This window comes from Protopterus annectens, chromosome 3.part1 (assembly GCF_019279795.1).
Source record: "Protopterus annectens isolate FY-2018-M chromosome 3.part1, PAN1.0, whole genome shotgun sequence".
Classification (NCBI taxonomy): Eukaryota; Metazoa; Chordata; order Ceratodontiformes; family Protopteridae; genus Protopterus; species Protopterus annectens.
In genome coordinates, this window is record NC_056732.1 from 1266358844 (window position 1) to 1266379730 (window position 20887).

Consider the following 20887-nt stretch of genomic DNA (forward strand, 5'->3'; position numbering starts at 1 on the left):
CTGAAAAGACAAAGGATGTTGTAGAGGGTACCACTGAGTGAGAAGTAGCCATTGAAGAAGGCTCATGTGGAATCTGGCTAGAGGAACAATGGTAATCACAGCTGCCATTGACCCCAATAGCTGGACTATAGATTGAGCTGGAGATTTGTGGTGACAGAGCAGCGGTTGAACTTGTCTTATTCTCTGAAGTCTGTGTTCTGTAAGGGATGCTGTGCAATTTCTCATGTCCAACAGTAACCCTATAAATTCAAAAGACTGAGTTGGGGTTGTGTTGGATTTCTCCTGGTTTATAGCGATTCCCAGGCTTTGAGCTGTTAAGAGAGTATACTGCAGGGCTTCTTCCAGTAGACGCTTGGTAAGGGCGGTGAGGAGTCATTCTTCTAGACAAGAAAACACCTGGAATCCTTGAAGTCGCAAGTGAGCGATAACCACTGCCATGAATTTTGTGAACACTCTGGGGGCTGCAGAGAGACCGAAGGGCAGGGCTCGAAACTGGTAGTGACTGGCTCCTATACAGAAGCGGCGGTATCTTCTTGAGCATTTGTCCATTTTTATGTGGCAATACGCATCTTGAAGATCTACAGAGCACACCCAATCATCTTCTTCCAGAAGAGAAAGGATAGACTGAACCGTGACCATCCGGAATTTCTCTGTTTTTACAAATTTGTTTAGTGTACTGAGATCCAAAATTGGTCTAGTTCCCTGTCTTTTATGGCACTAAAAAGAACCTGGAGTAAAAAAACGGTTCCTATCTGGTCTGGGGGGACCGTCTGGAAGACTCTTTTGTAAGCAGTTTTTGGATTTCGTGTGCTACTGTTTCCCTTTGACTCGGCTGAACGGCAGGTAATACCCTTGATGAAACTGGGCAAAGATGGAAGGGGATGTGATAGCCTCTGGATATAATCCATTGTACCAAAGAGTCAGTTGTTATCTTTTGCCATGCAGCGAGGTGCAAGGAGAAACAACCCAGACTGCTTAGAGAGGTGAGCAGTCGGGTAACGCTTCAAGAGCGCTGATAGGGTTGGCCAGAGAAAGAATCTCTGGAACCCCGGTTTTGCAGAGCTCCTCTGCCCCAAAAGGGGAGTCTTCCATTAGAGTTTCCCCCTCTGTCTCTATGGGAGAACCCGGCACGTGCATCCCAGAAAGAACCCTGTGATTTCTTGTGCCAGATGTTTCCGCTCCTCTGATTTCTGGAGTAGAATCGCTGAGGAGAGGAGTGTCTGACACCAAAGGTACACAGGGTCGTGCCATCTTGTTCGCACCTTGCCAGAATATCCTTGACTTTAGGGCCAAACAAAGAAGCGGCCTCTATGGGGGCATTCATGAAGGAAGCCTTAAAGGAGTCCGCAAAGTCACAAAGGCACATCCAAGCATGTTGTCTGGCGACTATACCTGCGCCTGCCACTCTAGCCACCCCTTCCGTTGCATGAGAAATTAGAAGCATGGAAGAGTTGGAGATGGACTCTAGGGTAGCCATCTGAGAAGCCACATTATCACGGACTTAGTCAGAAACAGCTCCTGCCAAGGTTTCAGAGAACTGGTTGATAAGATCTCGCTGAAGCCTGGTAAGATGTACCAAATAATTCAAAGACCTTACGGCAAAAGTCGATGACGCAAACACATGCTTCTCTAATCTGTCACTCGCCTGGGACTCCTTGTTGGGTGGACGGACATAGGTTCATAGGTTTATACTAGGCTATCTGCCCTAAGGCATTTATAAGCCTAGCCCAAATTTTTGTGGCTTACGCCACCCCTTATATGAAAAAATACTGTGCCCATTAGTTTGTTGTGCCTCTGTCCAGCAGTGACACAGATATGATTCCCAGGGTAAACCTACGATCTCCCATCCACAGGTCTAGATTTCTCTTGAACAGAGTCAGCGAGGTGCTCTGCCTCACATGGACCGGGATTTTATTCCACAGCATAGGGAGTCTCTGAGTGATAAATCTATCCCTCCAGCACGTCCTATTTATATCCGTGCTAAGGTTTAAGTCGCTTGCTCTAGTGGTTTTGGTGGATTTGGATTTTTTGAGGTGGAGCATGTCCATTAATTCCGGGTTGGACATGGCCTTGTATGTCAGGCACATGTCACCTCTGAGCAGACGGTATGCGACTGAATAGAGCTGGAGTTTCTTCAATCTGGCAGCATATGACAGATTTTGGAGTCCCTTTATCCTTTTGGTGAGGAACTTTTGGGGTCTCTCCAATTGCTGCAGAAGTCGGGTGAGATACATCCCGAATGGGGCATTGTACTCGATCATTGGTCTGATAAGTGAAGAGTACAGGGGAACAATGACCTCACTAGATCTGGATGTGAATCCCTTCATGATCAGGTGAGCAATGTAGAAGGTCTTTCTAACCACTTTAGCAATGTGAGTGTTAAAAGAAAGGCCACTGTCAACCTGGGTCCCCAGGTCCCTGATGACCTCTTCTGTGCTTAGTGGATTGCCACCTATATGGTAGCTTGGGGTTACCTTGTTTTTCCCGAAGGGTATGACTATACATTTTTTGGCGTTTAACTTCAGGCCATGGCTCTGGCACCAGCTATCTGTTTCCGTGAGTCCCTTCTGAAGGATATCCGTGTCCGATGCACTTTCCACTATGGCGCCCAGTTTGCAGTCGTCTGCAAACTTTGTCAGCCAAAGTCCTCCCATGTTGGCCTGTACTTCTGAGAAGTAGATGCCAAACAATAGGGGTCAAGGACCGAGCCCTGTGGGACACCACTTGTGACCGGCTTGGAGTCTGACACAGCGCCAGCAACTCTAACCCTGTGGGTTCTGTCCTTAAGCCAGTTTGCAACCCATCTTGTGACATATGGGTTTACATTTAAGCTGGTAAGTTTTTCTACAATACCCGAGTGGGGTATTGTGTCGAAAGCCTTTGCAAGGTCAAGGTAGGCTGTATGGACTGCCTTTCCCTCATCAATGGCCTTGGTGACTGTTTCAAGAAGTCGACCAAGTTCAAAAGGCATGATCTTCCCTTGACAAAGCCAAACTGGGTCGGGTCCAATGTCTGCAAGTCCCCTATATCTTTGTTTATGAGCTCCATTATGATCCTCTCCATAGCTTTGCAGACTAGACTTGTTAAGCTTATGGGGCAGTAATTACCAGGGTCCGTGAGGCGCCGCCTTTGTGGAGTGGGACCACAGTTGCCGTCGCCACTCCTTGGGCACGTATCCTGTGGTAAGGCTGAGATTAAACAGCTGCCTTATGTGCGGGTTTAATTCCTCATTTAGCTCGTGTAGCACACAGCCGGGGACACCATCCGGTCCCATTGATGCTGTGTTTTTAGCTTTAGAGAGAGCAGCTTTCACCTGCGCATTTGAGATGTCCGGGAGGCTACACTCGGCTGGGATAGTTATCTCTCCTTTAGGGGAGAGGGGTGAAGTTTGCACTGAACCTGTCTGCCAGTATGTTGGCAATGTCTGTGGGTTCAGTGATTTTTGTATCATTTTGGACTAATTCTGAGCATATCTGGGAGTTTCCACCCAGGTTCCTAACATAGCTGAAAAAGGCCTTATGATTGTCCTTTGAATCCATGGCAATTTTTCTCTCAAAATTGGCCTTAGTTGATTTTATGAGTGCTCGTATTTTTTTACTAATAATGATCAGGGGTGACTTCCCTTTTATGAATTTTGTTCTATCATGTAATAGCTTTGTCCTCTTATTGTAAAGTTTGTTAATGGCTGGGGTCCACCAGACTGGACGTTTGCCCTTTGTGGAAAGAGTCTTGGTTTTATTTGGGATTGCCTGATCCATGCAGTCCTGGAGGTGTTCATAGAAGGCATTTGTAAGGGCTTCTGCAGCTTGGGTTGTGGTTTCCTCTGGCTCAGGGTCCTTGAAGGATACCACACCAGTCTTGAGTAGTGTGAAGTTTGCTTTAGAGAAGTTCTTCACTATGGTCTTTTTTGTTTGGGGTGGGGGCGGGATGTGGATTTCCAGTGAGATTAGTTTATGATCAGATCTCACCAATGAGGGATATACTTCCGGTGTGGAGCATTTTGTCCCCATGTTTGTGACAATGAGATTTAGTATATTTTCTCCTCTCGTGGGAACAGTGACTAGCTGTTCCATGGCATTTGAATTTATTAACTCCAGGAACCGTTGGGCTAGAAAGTTAGGGCTTGAGTAATGTTCCCAGTCTATATTTGGGTAGTTGAAGTCACCCAATATGATGGTGTTTGCAGATACATTTATACCCTCCAGTGTCTTCAGGAAGGCTGTGTGGGGTTCCTGAGTTTGAGAGGGTGGCCTGTAGCATGCTACAATTTGTAGAGCAGTTTTGCCTATGGTTAGTTGCACCTGGATGGTTTCCGAAGCTTCGTGCGTTGCCACCAACCTGGAGGTGTGGGTATCCTTTATGAATATGGATACACCCCCTCCTTTTGTGGTGTGGTCCGGTTTTGGGGCCGGAACGCATGATATGAGGTAAAACCTAATAGTGCCGGGGTGCTCTCAGGAGCCTTGAACCAGGTTTCAGTTACAGCACAGACATCAATGTTCTCCATACTGAGAAGGGTCTCGAGTGCGTGCATTTTGAGATTTAGACTTCTGGCATTGAGCAGCATTACCCTCAGTTTCTTCCCATTTTTTTTTCTAGGGTGGTAGGTTTAGAATTTGAGCCTTGCCTAAAAAGGCACTATGGGGTGGCAAGAGCCTTAGCCAATATCCGGAATCCCAGGGTGACAGGTGCAAGCCGTCCCTTAAGCAGCGTGGCTTGTCAAGCATGTCATCCCAGGCAGACAGACACTGGATCCCCTTTGAATGACACCAGACATTAAGCCAATTGTTAAAGCTGATCATCTTGTCTCTATATTGTGGCATCATTCTTGGTGAAGGAAGGATACTGCTCAGGGTTAGGGTCATACCTGCCTGGGCTACATAATCAGAGAGCTCCTCTATGTCTCTTTTCATGTAGTCCAGGGAGGTACGTCTCAGGTCGCTCACACCAGCATGGACAATGACTGTGTCATATTTGTACTTGCCGTGGAGTGACCCGAGTGCTTGTGTTATGTGGCGGATTCTAGCGCCCGATAGGCAGCTTACTGTGACCCTCTCCTTGTTCAGCCTGGTGAGTGGGACGTCAGTGTGTCTGACTATGGAGTCACCTATGACAAGTATGTTTGGTGTTGTATTTGGCCTTAAGGGCTGTGACTGCTTTGCACACTGCTTTTGTGGTTTATGTGTTGCTTGTGGGGTGTCTTGAGGTAGCAGTTGTTTGGGTGTCTGCTTTGGAGGCCTCTGCTGTTTAGGTAAATTTTTACTCAGAGCCTCCGAGTATGTCTTTGGGTGTTTATGTGTTTGATTCATTGGAGTGGTAGCATTATGTGAGGCTGGTTTTGTGGTGTGTGTAGTTGCCTTCTCCTCCTGTCTGGTCTTGCCAGTCCTGAGTTGAGAGAGCTCAGCCTCCAGTTTGGCTAAATAGCTGCATCTCTCGCAAGTATTTGTGTTATGTGGGAGGAGGAGAGGGTTGTCTGTGTACATGAGGCAGTTATAACATTGCCTCAAGATTCCCAGATTCACCAGCTGGACCGGAGAGGAGATTGACAACTGACCTTTGGACATGCTAGAATAATATTGGGAAATCCTTAATTGAAAACAAGGGCCAGTGGGGAGTGAGGGTGTAGTGCTTTTAATTTTTAGTGCTGACTTATATAATTGCTTTAGTGGGCAAGTGCCAGGTAACTTGAGTGTAATGTGTTACAAGTAACTAAATGCAAAAACGACAAACAGTAACTTTCTTTCAAGTGAAACAAGGAAATAAGTACAGTAAGCAATGCAGATATCACTAGTGATCCACAGAAGCGCTGAGAAGTTTGTGTATTAGGTGGAATTAGCTTCCAGGGAAATAACAAGCAAACAAACAACAAGCATATAAACAAAGCTAGATTCAGCAGGCCTGGATCTAGTCTATGCTAGAGCAAACAAGGTGAACCAATTTCAGTAAGATACAGTTCAAATATTCAGGCACTATAAACCTTTAACCAGAAATTCCCAGCTCAGAAGGGCAGAGTCCAGCCTCTTCTCCCACAAGAGTGCAGACCACAAACCTTCTTAATGTAAAATAACTGGCCTGAAGCCCAAGTGCCTAAACCAGAACTAATACACTTGGACACTGGGCTCTCAATCAGCAGTTTCCAACTTAGAAGGATGAAAGCTACCTGTTCTGCCACCACAGTGCTTGCCACAAACCTTCCTAATGTAAAACAACTGGTCTGAAGCCCAAGTGCTTAATCCAAAAGACTTGAATGATAGCTACACTTTAATCAAGTTACAACCAAGCAGTAATAAATACCATTGAATACTTTAGAGAATGTCTGGATTAGTGCTCAAGTTACACAAACAAAGCTAGATCCAAGCAGGCCCGAATCCAGTCTATGCCACAGCAAACAAGGCGCACCAACTTCAGTAAGAAACAGTTCAGATATGCATGCACTATAAGCCTTTAACCAGAAATTCCCAGCTCAGAAGGGCAGAGTCCAGCCTCTCATCCCACAAGAGTGCAGACCACGAACCCTCTTAATGTAAAATAACTGGCTTGAAAGCCCAAGTGCTTAAACCAGAATTAATACACTTTTAGAATAACAGACACTGAGCCCTCAATCAGCAGTTCTCAACCTAGAAGGATGTAAGCTACCTGTTCTGCCACAACAGTGCAGACCACAAACCCTCTCAGTGCAAAACAACTAACTGGTCCGAAGCCCAAGTGTTTAAACCAAAAGGCTTAGAATGAGTTACACCAAGCAGTAATAAATGCAATTGAGTATTTTAAGGTGATGCAAAAGTAAAAAGAAGTAGGTAAAAACACAAGTACAGTAAAAGCAGATGAACTTTTTTTTTTTTTTTTTTGCTCTTCTGCCAAATCCTTCTTAGCAGCAGCTGCCACCACCATAGCATCTACTGGAAGACCTCGTGACCAATGGGGGTGCTCAGCTGGGGGGCGATATTTTATCTGGTCTCTTAGGTATCGCTTCCATGGTGTCAGGAGCCTTCCATGCGTGCTGCACGATGAGCTCATTGGCAGGTGGGTTGACCCAGGAGGTAGGGGACCAGGCACGAAAAGCTTGCAGGAATACGGATTCCTCAGAGGAAGGATTAGAGGGCTTCCAATCACCCCTCTAAGGATCTCGAGGATGTCACCAAAGGATACCTCAGAGAGTGACCGTGTGGACCCTTCCCAGTCATCAAAATCGGTATCTTCAGTCAATGGACTCCTCAGTGGAGTCCATGTGCTTCTTTTTACATGATGCTTTGCGAGGTACTTCCTCAGTGGGAGGTTCTGGGAAAGACTGCAAAGAGGGGATCTCCTGAGGAGGAGAAACCTGAGGCTCTTCTGTCCGGTGTCCGGCAGTTGAAGCTTGTGGCAGTTGCGGCACAGACAGCAGAGAGGACTCTGACAAATGAGCTTTGCCAGCAGAGATGAGCGCCTTTCTCCATGACCTGGAAGGCTGGCCCGTCCAAGGAGGGATGGGAGCCTGGAACCAAGCACGACAACCTCAGAACCAGGGTCACACCCTGCCCTGACGAAACATACCCCAGACCAGGAGTCTGAAGAGGACCGTGAACCGCAAGAAAGAGCATCTCTGGAAGGTGCCATAGAAAAAATAAATCAGCGTGGAGCCAGGAATGCCCTCCCCAAAGGCACAGCCACTGGCCTGAGAAGAGCCCGATGCCCAGTGCACCGAAGGCCACAAGGACGACTTTGGTTCCAAAGTGAGATCCACTATTGGAGTTGGAGGGAAGGAAGCTGCTGTCAGAGTAATAGGCTTCAAGACTTGAGTGGAAGTTGAAGGAGGAGTATACATTGGGGTTTGAGGAGATATATGTTCACCTGAATGAGGACATAACGGCTGTGGAGAAGAAGCACAGTACTAAAAGGAAGAATAAGGGCTACCCAACAAAAGGGTAAAAAGAGAAAAAGAAGGATTACCAATGATGGTAAGGGAGAATTCCCACAAGGTGAGAAAAGAGGGTAATAAATGGAAAAGACTAAAGGGAGAGAGTCTAAAGTGTGCGATAGGGAAGGAAAATATTAGAATAAACTTTTAAGAAAAAAAGTAGAGTAATAATATATAAATTTTCAAAAAATTAGACAGACACTTAGCTGAGAGATTGGCTTGACATGGCTGTACAGCAACACAGCAAACGAGATTGGGGGTAACAGGGAGCAGAGCATTCTGGGTAGGACCTTATCTCGAAAGTTTTTGGATGATGTGAGCTTGATATTGGCCAGCTCGGTTTCGCGGACGAAACCGATTACCCATCAGTAAGGAATGAATGAAGATTAACATCATCAAATTAAGTATTTTAAAATTGTGTTTCAGTGCAGGAAGGAGACAGGATGTCGAGACCTAAAAGTTTCTTTCTACTGTCTTGAAACAGAAATAATTACTAGGTTTCAAATGTAAAATTGTTAATTGTTTTACAACTTCCAGTTCTAGCCAAAGTTCCGAGAGATATGTACTCCTCACATAGAGATGTTAAAAACTATGTTCGTTTCTGACAGCCTGGGAACTGAAGGCAGGTGACAAAGAGTGATGTCATCCTAGCTAACCCAGCAGTAATGTGTATTAATTTAAGAACTATCTCAGAGACTGAGTCTGTGCATCTGAATTTGTCTTTGGACCTGGAAACATCCTCTCATCAGCACGTGCCAGGCTACGAGTAAGTAACCAGGGTACAGTAATCTTTCTTAGACATAGATAGGAATATAGTAAAGATTAGGCCTAAAACCTGCCAGTAAAAGCTTACAATTGTAACTATTGCTTCGGGGGTTTTAAAGCACGCTCCTAGCCAGGACAGCCAGCAGCCTTTATCCCCCTATCGACCCTGTAACCAACACACATTCAGTCCTTTACTGTAACCCCTTTTACTAGTGATAACACCTTCCCTAGTTCTACACCAGCTAGCTCCCATATAGAATTACCTGCAATAATATAGCTGTCCACTAGGTGGCACCCATATCCCATCCTTTTATCTCCTGCTTATCCCTCTTATACTATAATTACATTACATTTCTGATGTCCTATACCTGCTCTTAATTGTATCATACTTCACCCTTTACTTCAACTGTCTACACCCAGCTATTTCTCTTAGACTCTTTACTTATCTCTGCTCTTATCCACTCCTAACTTACCTTCAGTATCCAGCATTTGCTGATTGTTCTTCTTAAGCTGCTCCTTTACTGGTCTCTACCCGCTCCGTTCTCCCTGCGGGCTCACTCTGCTCCCATACTCTACCCCCAATTCTCACCCACCCCTAGTGCTCCTACTCTTATACTGCATGAACACACCCCCTCCCCCTTGCCTCCAATTACAAAGTGCAATACCATTGGTCATCATATACCTGTTCCCTCTTTCTCTATCCTATTCCCCCCTTCTCTAACCAATCCCCATCTCTCCCACCACACCCTCCAACTCTCACTATCCACACTTAGTACACTTCATTGCCTACCACATAGCACCTAACAACTAAATCATCCCAAAGCCTAAACTACCTACCCCAGCTCAGTTAAACCTGCTACTCTTACCCATACTTCTACCACCTCTAACTGTAGCCTACCTGCTTACTACCTACGAACACCCATTACGTCCACAACTTCACTACCCCAATAAGCAAACTGCCACACCATCATTACCTATCCTCACTAACTACATAAACATAACATCTACCCCCAGCTACCTCCTGGCAAAATATCATAGACTAGTCCACATTAGGCATAACTATCTAAAAGCAAGAAGGTCTCTAAATCTATACAGTAAATTCCCAAATCCTAGATGTGGAATACAACTCCACTCATTAAAAGATGGGGATATTCACCCAAACCCAGGCCCAACAACTACTTCTACCACTCAACTCCACAACCCCAATCCCTCTACTAAACATTCCCTTACCAAACCTCCAAACTCACTCTTTATAGCACACCTCAACATATGCAGTATAAATAACAAAGTTGCTCACCTCCATGCTCTCTTGGAAGCATACTCCTTTGACATTCTATGTTTAACAGAAACTTGGTTAAAACCTACAACTAAAAACAATGAAGTCATCCCACCTGGATATAATATCTTGAGACATGACTGTGCAGCCAAGAAGGGTGGGGGGATAGCTATTCTATTCAAAGCAAGGTTTCAAGTTACTACATCAGACTATAAACAACCTCAAGACTCTAATGCTGAAATCCTTATTTCTAAACTTCAGCTCAACACTTTCAAATCCATTTATATCATCTGTATCTATCTACCTCCCAGTAATAACACCTTAGAAGATATCCTTTGCTGGCTATCCCAAAACTTCCCCCAAGAAACTATAATCTTAGGTGACTAATATCGATTGGAAGTACTGCATCACTGACCACCCTATCACCCATATTAACCTATATGTTTTTTCTCAAACCATTACCTCCCCTACCAGGATAAACAAGCCCAATAAAAAAGTACCTTAGATTGGATTCTCAAAATTATCATCTCCAGACATATGAAGTTGGGACCCTCCCTGATGATGCAAGTGACCACTCACTTACCTACATTATCAGGCATAAGACCACTATACCCAGTCCCAACCACATTCAGGACAATTCAGACCAAGAAAAACTTTAACCCTGATCTTTTCCAAGGTGAACTTAGGACATGTGACTGGTCTACCACAAAATACCTCTCACTTGAGGAAGCCGTAAATTCCTAGCCATACTAGACCACCATGCACCAACCCGTTCTATCAGAATTAGGATTAAACCTGCCCCATGGCTTTCAAAAGTAACCAAGCAAAAATCCATCTTAGAAATAAATACTGGACTAAATGGCAAACCACTAAAAACCCTGTAGATCAAAAAAACTTTAGACAGCTGAGAAATTACACAAAACAAGCTATACTTTCAGATAAAAGAAACTTCTACCTACAACTCCAGCAAACTCACCAAAATAAACCACAAAAATTCTGGGTGAGCATTAACCAACTACTCCACCGAGGTCAATCCATTAAACAGAGCCCACAAGGCACAGACCAGGAGAATCCTAAGCAAACTGCCAATGTCTTCAATACCTTTTTCACAGAGGCTATTCAAACACTCGCCAGTCAGCTATCACCCGATAGCTTAACTCTACTAACCTCTAATACTAGCTCACCTACTCCATTTCTCTTCCAACCAGTCCCATCATCCTACATTCTTACCCTTATCCAAAACTGAAATCATCCACTCCCTCAGCTGACCAGCTACCTGCAGAATATCTACAAAAAGCAGCCAAATCCATAGCCTATCCCATTTCCATTCTGATTAAAAGAACCATCAGTGAAGGACGCATCCCAACTATCTGGAAAATGTACCACATTATGCCCCTACATAAAGGTGGCAACTCTACTGAATTCTCTAACTACCGTCTCATAGCCTTACTTTCTCCTTTGGCAAAAATAATGGAAAATGCATCCACAGTCAATTACTTGACCACCTAATCCAAAATAACTTGCTTTCCAGGTGTCAACATGGATTCAGGCCATTCCACAGCACTACCACTGCCCTCCTTTCCTTTACTGACTGTATTAAATACCGTAACAATATGCTTTCCTCTGCACTATTCATTGATATGTCCAAAGCATTCGATATGGTTAATCACCAGATACTTATAAATATCCTCAAATCCCTGTCACTAGATGCACTGGCTATAATATGGTGCCAGTCCTACTTAGACAATAGACAACAGGCTGTGCTATGGCATAATAATTTACCTCCCCACCTCCCCATTAACCTAGTGTCCCTCACGGGTCCATATTAGGACCCCTCCTTTTCTCAATTTTCATCAGTGACCTTCACTTAGTAATCCCTCAAGCTACAAGTATACAATACACAGATGATTCTACACTTATATGCTCAGCCACATCTACATCTGACCTTCAGTCCATAACCCAAAAGGTGTCTAATACAGTAGAACAATGGTTTACACAGCGCTACCTCTTCTTGAGCCCCCAAAAAACAAAACTCTTGCTCTTTACTCCTACTCAGAAGTCCTCTGCAATAGATTTCACAGTAATATCCAGTAATGGTACTCTCATATCTCCAGATCCAACTACCAAACTACTCGGAAGAACTATAAACAACTTTAACTTTGACACCCATATCAACAATACACTAAAAACTGTTAATAGAAAACTATGCTCTCTCTCTAAAGGATCAAACCCTTCCTTTCTCCAGCAGCTAGAATAACTATTGTTCACACTCATCTAATCTCAACACTCCTCTATGCCTCACCCATATATACTAATCTATCAGAGTAACCTCAACAAAATGGAAAACCCCTACAATAACATTGCCAGATTTGCCACAAACAATCCATTTAGAACCCACCATTGTTATAATCTAAAGCAGCTAGGATGGCTTGAGCTACAAAATCAGCTTAAACTTCACCAAATGACCATTGCCCACAAGACCCTTTACCAACCTTCCAATACTCCGATACTTTCTACCCTCATCATCCCCTACAAAAATCTTAAAACCTTATGTTCATCACAAACTTTTTGTAAATATATGTAAATCCAACAACATGGCTGGTGACTCTCTGTTCTCCAGTACTGTCAGCAAATCCTGGAACCTTCTTCCCAGTGAACTTTCATCACTGTCCTCTATATCACTTTTCAAAAACAAACTGAAACTTTTCCTCAGAACACACTGGTTATGCCCCTGTACTAACCCTGACTAACTAACTTGCTCTTCTTACTAGGTTCTGCTTACCCTCTACTTCTCAGTAACAAGTCCTACTTTCCTTGATAAAAACAACTATCTTCTAGATAATTGTACTGTTTGTACTGACATCTTCTGTGGATACTTACTTTAATACATATGTGATAGTTTGTTAGATAATTATATAATGAGCTGCCTTCATTGTTAAATTCTGTATTGTACCTGCATTGTGTTATTAAATTTGTGTTCTCAGAGCTTATCTCCCTGGGCCTCTACTGAAAATGGACATATATCCAGTTAGACTAGCCCGGTCAACAAATGTAAAATAAAAATAAATAAAATAAATAAATAAATAGTTTAGATGTTTTCTGTATTTGAGACTGTCCTGCAATGTTGTTTTAAAATATTTCCTGTGATTCTGAACTCTGTAACCACTGTGCTGAGTTATTGAGTATTGTTTTGTTCTTTTATTATTTATTATTAAATATATTTAAACATTTTAATTGTGGCTGGGTTGTTTAGAGGTATTTAAGCTCTTAGTGTACTTGCATATGTATTTGGTGACACTGTACAGGCCACTCCTAAATAGCCCAAAAGTATTGGTACCACTTACCATTTGGATAATAGTAACATTACACAGTAAGATTGGTCACCCTTTGGGAAGGGCCTTAAAGTAGCTAATAAGGGTTTCTGGTGGCAGTGCTAACTACCTTATGGTCTGGGCAGAAGGGGCCATAGCTAGAAACCTGTGCCAGCCTTTCCCAGCTGTGTGTTTGTGTATAAATTATCAAATCGCAAAGTTTATGTGCGTGTGTCAGCTACTTGGGCAGGGACACGAAGCACTGGTTGGACGGAGAGTGCTCGGAGGCCTTGGCTTGGAATTCTGGATAAGGACTCAACTCTATAGTTGTGCCAGTGAGGAGTCTTACTGGGGATCTGGAGAAAGAGGGAGAATCCAGCTCCAGACTGACTGTGATCGCTGAGAGCTCTTAAGGGAACTTGTACTGTACTGTACTGTGTGTGTACTTGTCATCCTCCCAATGTGTACGTCCCTCACCGGTACTAGTGGTTAAGATTGAGGCTCCTTTGATTACTAGGCCAGTGCAGGGGCATCACACTGCTCTTCTAACTGAAGATCAAAATCAGAAAGTAAAGGAACTCTTCTTACCTGAACAGGCAAGTAGGTATAGTGAAAGCAAATAAATAGAAAGGGAAGTCAAGTTATTTTCTTTTCGCTTTGGTTTCCTGGGAAACTCACTGGAAAAAGACTAACTTAAAGCAGGCATACTATCCTAGGACCAGGGCTCCCTTTCCCAGATAAGTGGTAGATCTTTAAATGTCCCTTCCTCCCATAGTTCTCTCTTGCCCTCAGAGGGAAAACATGCAGTCACTGAGGACATGTCTATCCCCAGACCTTAGTGACTCTAAGTACTACACAACAGGGACTTGGAGAAAATGATGAGTGTCCCAAGGGACCAAATCTGACCACAGCAGTATCACCCACTGGTGGCTGAGGAACAACTGGAGCCAGCCTGACACCCGGACCCCTTGACAACTTTTTTCCTCTTGCGGACAGAGAAGAAAGAACCAAGGAGACCAGTAACTGCTCCATAGGTTCAGCTAAGAAGAAAACACTAAAAGCGCTTTTTGGTAGTCTGCTCACACAAGAATTCACTCAGAAAATAATCCCATAACAAGTAAAGACAGCCTGATGCTGTTTAATTCATATGTAAACACTGCACAAAATTATATCTACAGCCATGTAAGATAATGCAAAATATTTGTTTTGCCTACAGTTAGCTATTACTTCTCACTACTGGTATCAGAGAACAGTGTCTATCAAAGCATCAAGTCCTTAATGTTGCATTCCTCGCAGTGATCTTTTCAATTATTTTACAGAAAAAAAAAACTTTTCCTCAGAAAAATAACATTGTGGAAGACGACTGGAGAACAGCACCCGAAAGATAAATATAAGGTTATGGTTTGCTGATATGAATACGAAATATGAACATAATGTGTTAACCAAGCCTAGGAAGTTTAATCCACCAGCGAATCACATGGTTACTTTGTTTGAAAGGGCATGTGAATTAGATATAAGGGAACACTTTAGGACAAAGATGAGGGATGGTTTAGTTATACGACTGTGGAAGAAAATAAATTATTTGGTGAATTGGCTAATGATAAAGGGATACGAATAATGAAACCTGATAAAGGTAATGGTGCTGTAGTCATGGATAGGAAGGACTACACTGATGCTATGTTGGGGATGTTAACTGAAGATGCATACAAAGAAAGTAGTATTAATGAAATCAACATTTCATATCTGAAATTGGACCTTTTGAGTGACGATGTATTGTTTCAGGGGCAGATAACTGAAATTGAACATAGTTTTTGAGAAATGAAAATCCAGTGGTCAGTAGTATTTTTGGTATTCCTAAATTGCATAAGGGTCGGGATAATGTTAAATATAGGCCTACAGTGGATGGCAAGAGGAGTAAAACTTGCTTTATAAGCCAGTATTTAGATCACTATTTGCAAAAAGGGTTGACCACTTTTGCATACATCACCAAGCGTTCATGGAATTCTTTGGATAAATTAAATAAGACTACTGTTACGGATAATACCATATTGCTTACTGGTGATGTATGCAATTTATTTTCTGTTATCCCCATGAGGTGGGATTAACCAGGTTGGAGTGTCAATTGAACAAGACAGGTTTATATGACCAAGATCAGATCAATGTATTTGTACCCCAATGGAATCAGTGTTGCATAATAATTTTTTGCTTTTTGAAAGACATTTTTACAAGCAGGTTATTGGAGTGGCTATGGGGGCTGCTTGTGCCCCCATTTATGCCAGCTATGTAATGTCCTTCTGGGAGCAGTATGTGTTTCTTAGTGCCTATAAAAAGTGTATCAAGCAATACACACATTTTTTGGATGATATATTCACTGTGTGGAAAAAGAAAGTAGAAGAGCTTAAGGCAGTTTTGGAATTTATTAACAATACTGTGGAGTTCCTCAAATTTACGTATGAATATAGTTCTGAGAAAATATTTTATTTGGATGTTTACTTGGTGATGGACAAAGAGTGGAGGCGTTTGAGATCTGAGATTGACAGAAAGGCCACTTTCCCCAATTCTTATTTAGACTAAAATAGTTGGCATCCCCACCATCAAAAAAGATCCATTGTCAGATGGTGTGGGCTGCCAGAATGGTCAATGATGACCAGGAGCTTATTAAAGATTTGTAATTTATGATAAAAATGTTTATAAGAAGGGGGTACCCCGGAGACCTTGTGCACTGACATTAGGGATGAAATTATTCGTAAACGGGAAACTGGTACATACAAGGCCATACTGAAAGGAGCACCCGAAAGTGTTGGACAATTGGGAATTGATGTAGATGAAAGTGGCCTAGAAAGAAAAAATGAGGGAATGTTTTTCGTCATTACCTGTAATCAAGATACTGAATGGTTTACCAAGACCATTCGTAAGAAGTGGGGTTTATTAAGGCTGGATAAAAATGTGGATGGAATGTTTATTTAGCTAAAAGTGAAGTCTGTCCTGCATTTTATGTAGAAAAAAACTTGCAGGCATTTTAAGGAGCGAGTGAATGAGCATTTACTTGACATTGGACATCTTAGAATGACCAATGCCCTTGCTAGACATACTGGGAAATTTTCAGGGCACAGTTTTAAATTTTCTGCGATTCAGCAGATCAATCAAGACATCCAGGTAAAGACATTGGATGTGCATTTAGACATCTGTGAATTAAAATGGCAACTAAGGTTAGATGCCCTAAATTTTTCAAGCCTAAATGATAGAGTTAGCAATGCTCTTATACTTAAATTAAAAAAGATTTTAGGTAGAATACAGTATAAGTTATTATACTAATATATTTTAATTAACTGAATTTTTAGAGAAACTGCACATGGTTTACTATATATATATATATATATATATATATATACATATATATATATATATTTATATACACACAAACATATATATTTATTTTTATATATATATATATATATATATATATATATATATATATATATATATATATATATATATATATATATATGTGTGTGTGTATTTAAAATAGAACTTCCAAAACCGAAGGATGACAAAGGAGCCTGTGATAAGCTTTCGTCTTTATTAGTGTACAAGACTTCTTCAGACAATAGAAAATTAATGGAAACCCAGTGTTTTATACAAGTCAGTAAGAGGGAGTTAACAAATATCCAGTAACCGGGTCACAGGCTCCTTCGGCTCCTTAGGTTTTGGAAGTTCTATTTTATGTCTGAAGAAGTCTTGTACACTAATAAAGACGAAAGCTTATCACAGGCTCCTTCGTCATCCTTCGGTTTTGGAAGTTCTATTTTAAATGTTTTCTCATTCTTCTGCAGTGTTCTGACAGTTTATTAGTACTTATATATATATATATATATATATATATATATATATATATATATATATACACACACACACACACACACACATATATATATATATATATATATATATATATATATATAACACACATATACACACATAAACATACATATATATATACACATACATATATATATGCACACATATATATATGTATATATATCTATATATATATATATATATATATATATATATATATATATATCCGTAATGCGTGTGTATATCCAAAGTGTGCAAAATTTTTTCCCCCTTTATTTTGGGGTTTGCAAAAAAAGTAGGCAAATGAATAGTTTGGTTTAAAGCCACACTAGAAACCACTTTAGGCATAAAGGAAGGTTATTTGCAAAGATACCCTATCCTTTGGAAAATTAAGAAAGGCTCAACGCCATAAGGGCCTGTAATTCAAAAACCCCTTTCCCCAGAGGTAATGGCCAACAAAAAGCAGTCTTCCATGATAAATATTTCAACTCGCAGTAGCTGCAGGCTCAAAAGGTTGTAGAGTGAGTTTCTCCAACACAAAATTGAGATCCCAAGCAGGAGTAGGAGCTCACGGGGGGGTCTTATATTCTTTCCCCCTCAAAGGGAATTGCTTAAACAAAGGATGAGAAAAAATGGTGGGTCACAGTCATAGTGAGCAGAAATTGCTGCAGCATGAACCTTAATAGGGAGAAGGACAAACCTTTGCCCAAATAACTCAGTAAGATATTGAAGACCCACACTTAAATTAGGTTTAGAAACATCAAAGTCCTTTGCTGTACTCCAAAAAAAAATCCCCCCATTTATCTGAACTTTCCTTGTACTAGGCCTTCTGGCCTCCAAAATAACATTCAAAACTTGTTGGGAAGCTGAGACCCTCCAGGGTTTAAAACAGAATATGCCAGGCTGTTAGATGTAGAGAGTGAAGTTTGACATTGAGTAAATGACTGTTCTCCTGAGACAGCAGGTGTGGAATCAAGGCAAAGGCCATGGAGGCTCCACCAGACTTCTCAGTAATGGGTACCAGTGCGGGAGGCCAATCTGGAGCTATTAAAATCATTTGGCTTGTCCTGTCTGACCTTCGGGAGTACCTTTGGGAGGAGAGGCAGAGGTGGAAAGGCATACACATGAAGATTGCTCCAATTGAATGAGAGAGCATCCACTTTCCAAGCTGTGGGATGAAACCTTTTGTGCAAAACTTTGGCAGCTGGTAATTTAGTGGAGAAGCGAACAGATCTATGTCTGGAGTTCCCCATAACACTGTCAATTTTAATAAAAGATCCAAATTTTATTGGGATCCATAATTTCCTAAACATTTAAGGATTTTCTCCTGCACCTTTGAAGTTTGTTTAAATGAGCTCACAAAAAATTTTGGCCCAAGATAAGAATTGCTTGCTTTGTCCAAATTTGGGGTTTGTTAAACAACCCCCTAAGAATAAATCCTTAAATAAATCAATTGTTTCCTCCCTAGTTAAATTAAGTTAAGGCAGGCCGTGTCTGTTCCCTTTTCCTTGATAGCCCAAGTTTGTGGGGGCAGCAAATCTGATTCGGGTGGGCCACATGGGCATTCGGGGTTTTCCCCCCCAAAACCTTTTATAAGGGCAAACCATTCATATTTTGCTAACATTTTTGAATCCACTACCCCAATTTCCCAAACCTAGAGAACCCAAGAAGGGCCTGGCAGGGGCCAAATAGGTGGAAAAATGAAAATTTGTGTCCCCAAAGGCCCGGGGATCCAGGGAAAAGAAAAGGACTCTGGGGAAATTTAGTTTTCCAGGGCAACCAGCCCAATTAAAGAAGGTTTTTTACTTGGGAATCCAAATGAAAATAAACTGGCCCCTTCCTTTTTGGACGAGGCGAGAATAAATCCTCCCATTGGCAACCTTACCCTATTAATAAGAATTTTTACCCTAATTTTTTCAGGAGGAAACCCAGCTTTGAAAAGGGGAGGTTTAATAAACTTTAACTTGTGTTATATCCAAATTTTTTTTAATTAAAACCTTTTCCTAAATGAATTCCCAAAGTAGGCAAAAGGATTGGAGTAAAGAACCCTTTTCAAAGGAGGTTCCCTACCCCGTGTGCAAAATCCCGGTTCTAGGCCTAAAAGGAACTCTGAGCTCTGCCCCTACCACGCCTAGATCTACCCCTAGACTGAGAATAAAAGAAGGAAGCCCCCCCTTTTAGCGGGCCCAAATTTTCCTACTAAACTTTGGAGGCTGAACTTGAAAAAAATCTTTAACAGTCTGCATAGACTTAGCCTTGTCTTCCTTTTCCAAGACTGACTCCACAGGTGAACCAAACAACACATCAGACTGCAAAGGAGCATCCAAAATCCTTGTCTTAACATGGTCAGATAAATTCTGACCCTTTGGGCCAGGCGTGCCTCGGAAGAACTGAACCAGTGGCAGCCACCCTGAAGAGGCCTGACAGCATCAAAACCACACTGTAAAGAATGCTTACCCACCTGTTCAGAGACATGCCCCAAAAATCTTGTAATTCTTTACACTCAATGCCTTCTGCCAGAGCATCCCCTTAGATTTCAATTGAAAAAGGGAGAAAATTTTTGATATTTCAACATATGAAACTGGCAATTCAAAGCCCTCATAGCTAAGGTAGAAGAAGTATAGACCTTCTTTCCCCATCTATCCAAAGCTCTGGCCTTTTATCTAGGGGGAACCGGATTTTTACAACAGAGGCCTTGACACCCTTAGGTCCCTGACTAACAGTTTCTGGGTCCCCTAGGACTCTTATAAGATATTTATGAGCCTCAGGCACCCTGTAATACCTATCCGGTTTAACAGGGAGGAGGCAAAGAATCAGGATTAAGGGAAACCTCTGAAAAAACATCTTCCACAACATCCAGAACAGGGGTATAGCCAAAGGGGCCCATGCTGGGGTAAAAACAAAATTCCCTAAGCCTTTTCCTGGGAAACAGAGAAGTCCTGACCTTCCCACTTAAAATGTTCCCTCATGGGAAAGAAGGTCTCTGAAAAGAAAAATCCTCTGGAGGAGAAGCAGAAGGAGTGGGAAACATCTGCATCAGAATCAGAATAAGGAGAGTACTCCTGCAAGTCTTCCCCAAAACTCTGAAACATCCAAGCCTGCTCAAAACTTTTCCCAAATCTGGCTCCACCCTAGGCCTCTTATCAGGAGGGGCAAAGAACCTCTAATCAAAGTAATCAAATCTTCTGCCATTTTAAGCATGTGCTTCTTAGGCACAGACCCTGCTGAACTAGGACTGACACCAACAGAAGCTAAACCTGGCCTGCCTCTGGGAGAAGCCTTGGAAACAGAAGGAGAGGCCTAACCACCCTGGAAAGGGGAGGGAGTACAGAAACCTGAGAAGCCCCTTCAGCCTGACCTGCCTCCTGAGAGGCCACATCCTGCAAAATCAAAGTCCCCCCTGAGACTCCAGAGAACCCCCCGGAACCACCGGTTCCACTGAACCCTCTAAAGAACCGGCGTCCGAACAGACTCTCTTGCCGGGGTTTTAAAGCTTTGTCTTTGCGTTTCCCGGAAGGGGGCCGGAGATCCGACGGCATATTAAAATTTCACCGCTCAAGCCCAAACCTAGCACAAATTCCTTAATAGTCCCTTATTAAACCTAGCAAAAAAGCACCCCCAACACGCCGTGCTCAGGCCCCAAACAAGGAATACAAAGAATGATAATTTGCGGGATCTGTTTCCCACAAGAAATACAATTATTCACTTTTTTTGACATCCGTAAACACTGAGGCAAGAAAAAAAAAATATTCCCCCAAAGGGTACTTAGCCAACTTGATT

The 20887-nt window shown here is 42.3% G+C and overlaps 1 protein-coding gene across 1 annotated transcript in view; it reads right to left on the reverse strand.

The window, feature by feature from the left end:
• The window catches only part of GFUS (GDP-L-fucose synthase), a 651262-nt gene that overhangs the window by 371226 nt on the left and 259149 nt on the right, over positions 1–20887 (reverse strand). The window contains exon 7 of the mRNA XM_044067329.1: positions 14258–14312. Within this exon, the coding sequence (XP_043923264.1) occupies positions 14258–14312 (55 nt within the window). The remainder of the gene's footprint in view (positions 1–14257; positions 14313–20887) is intronic.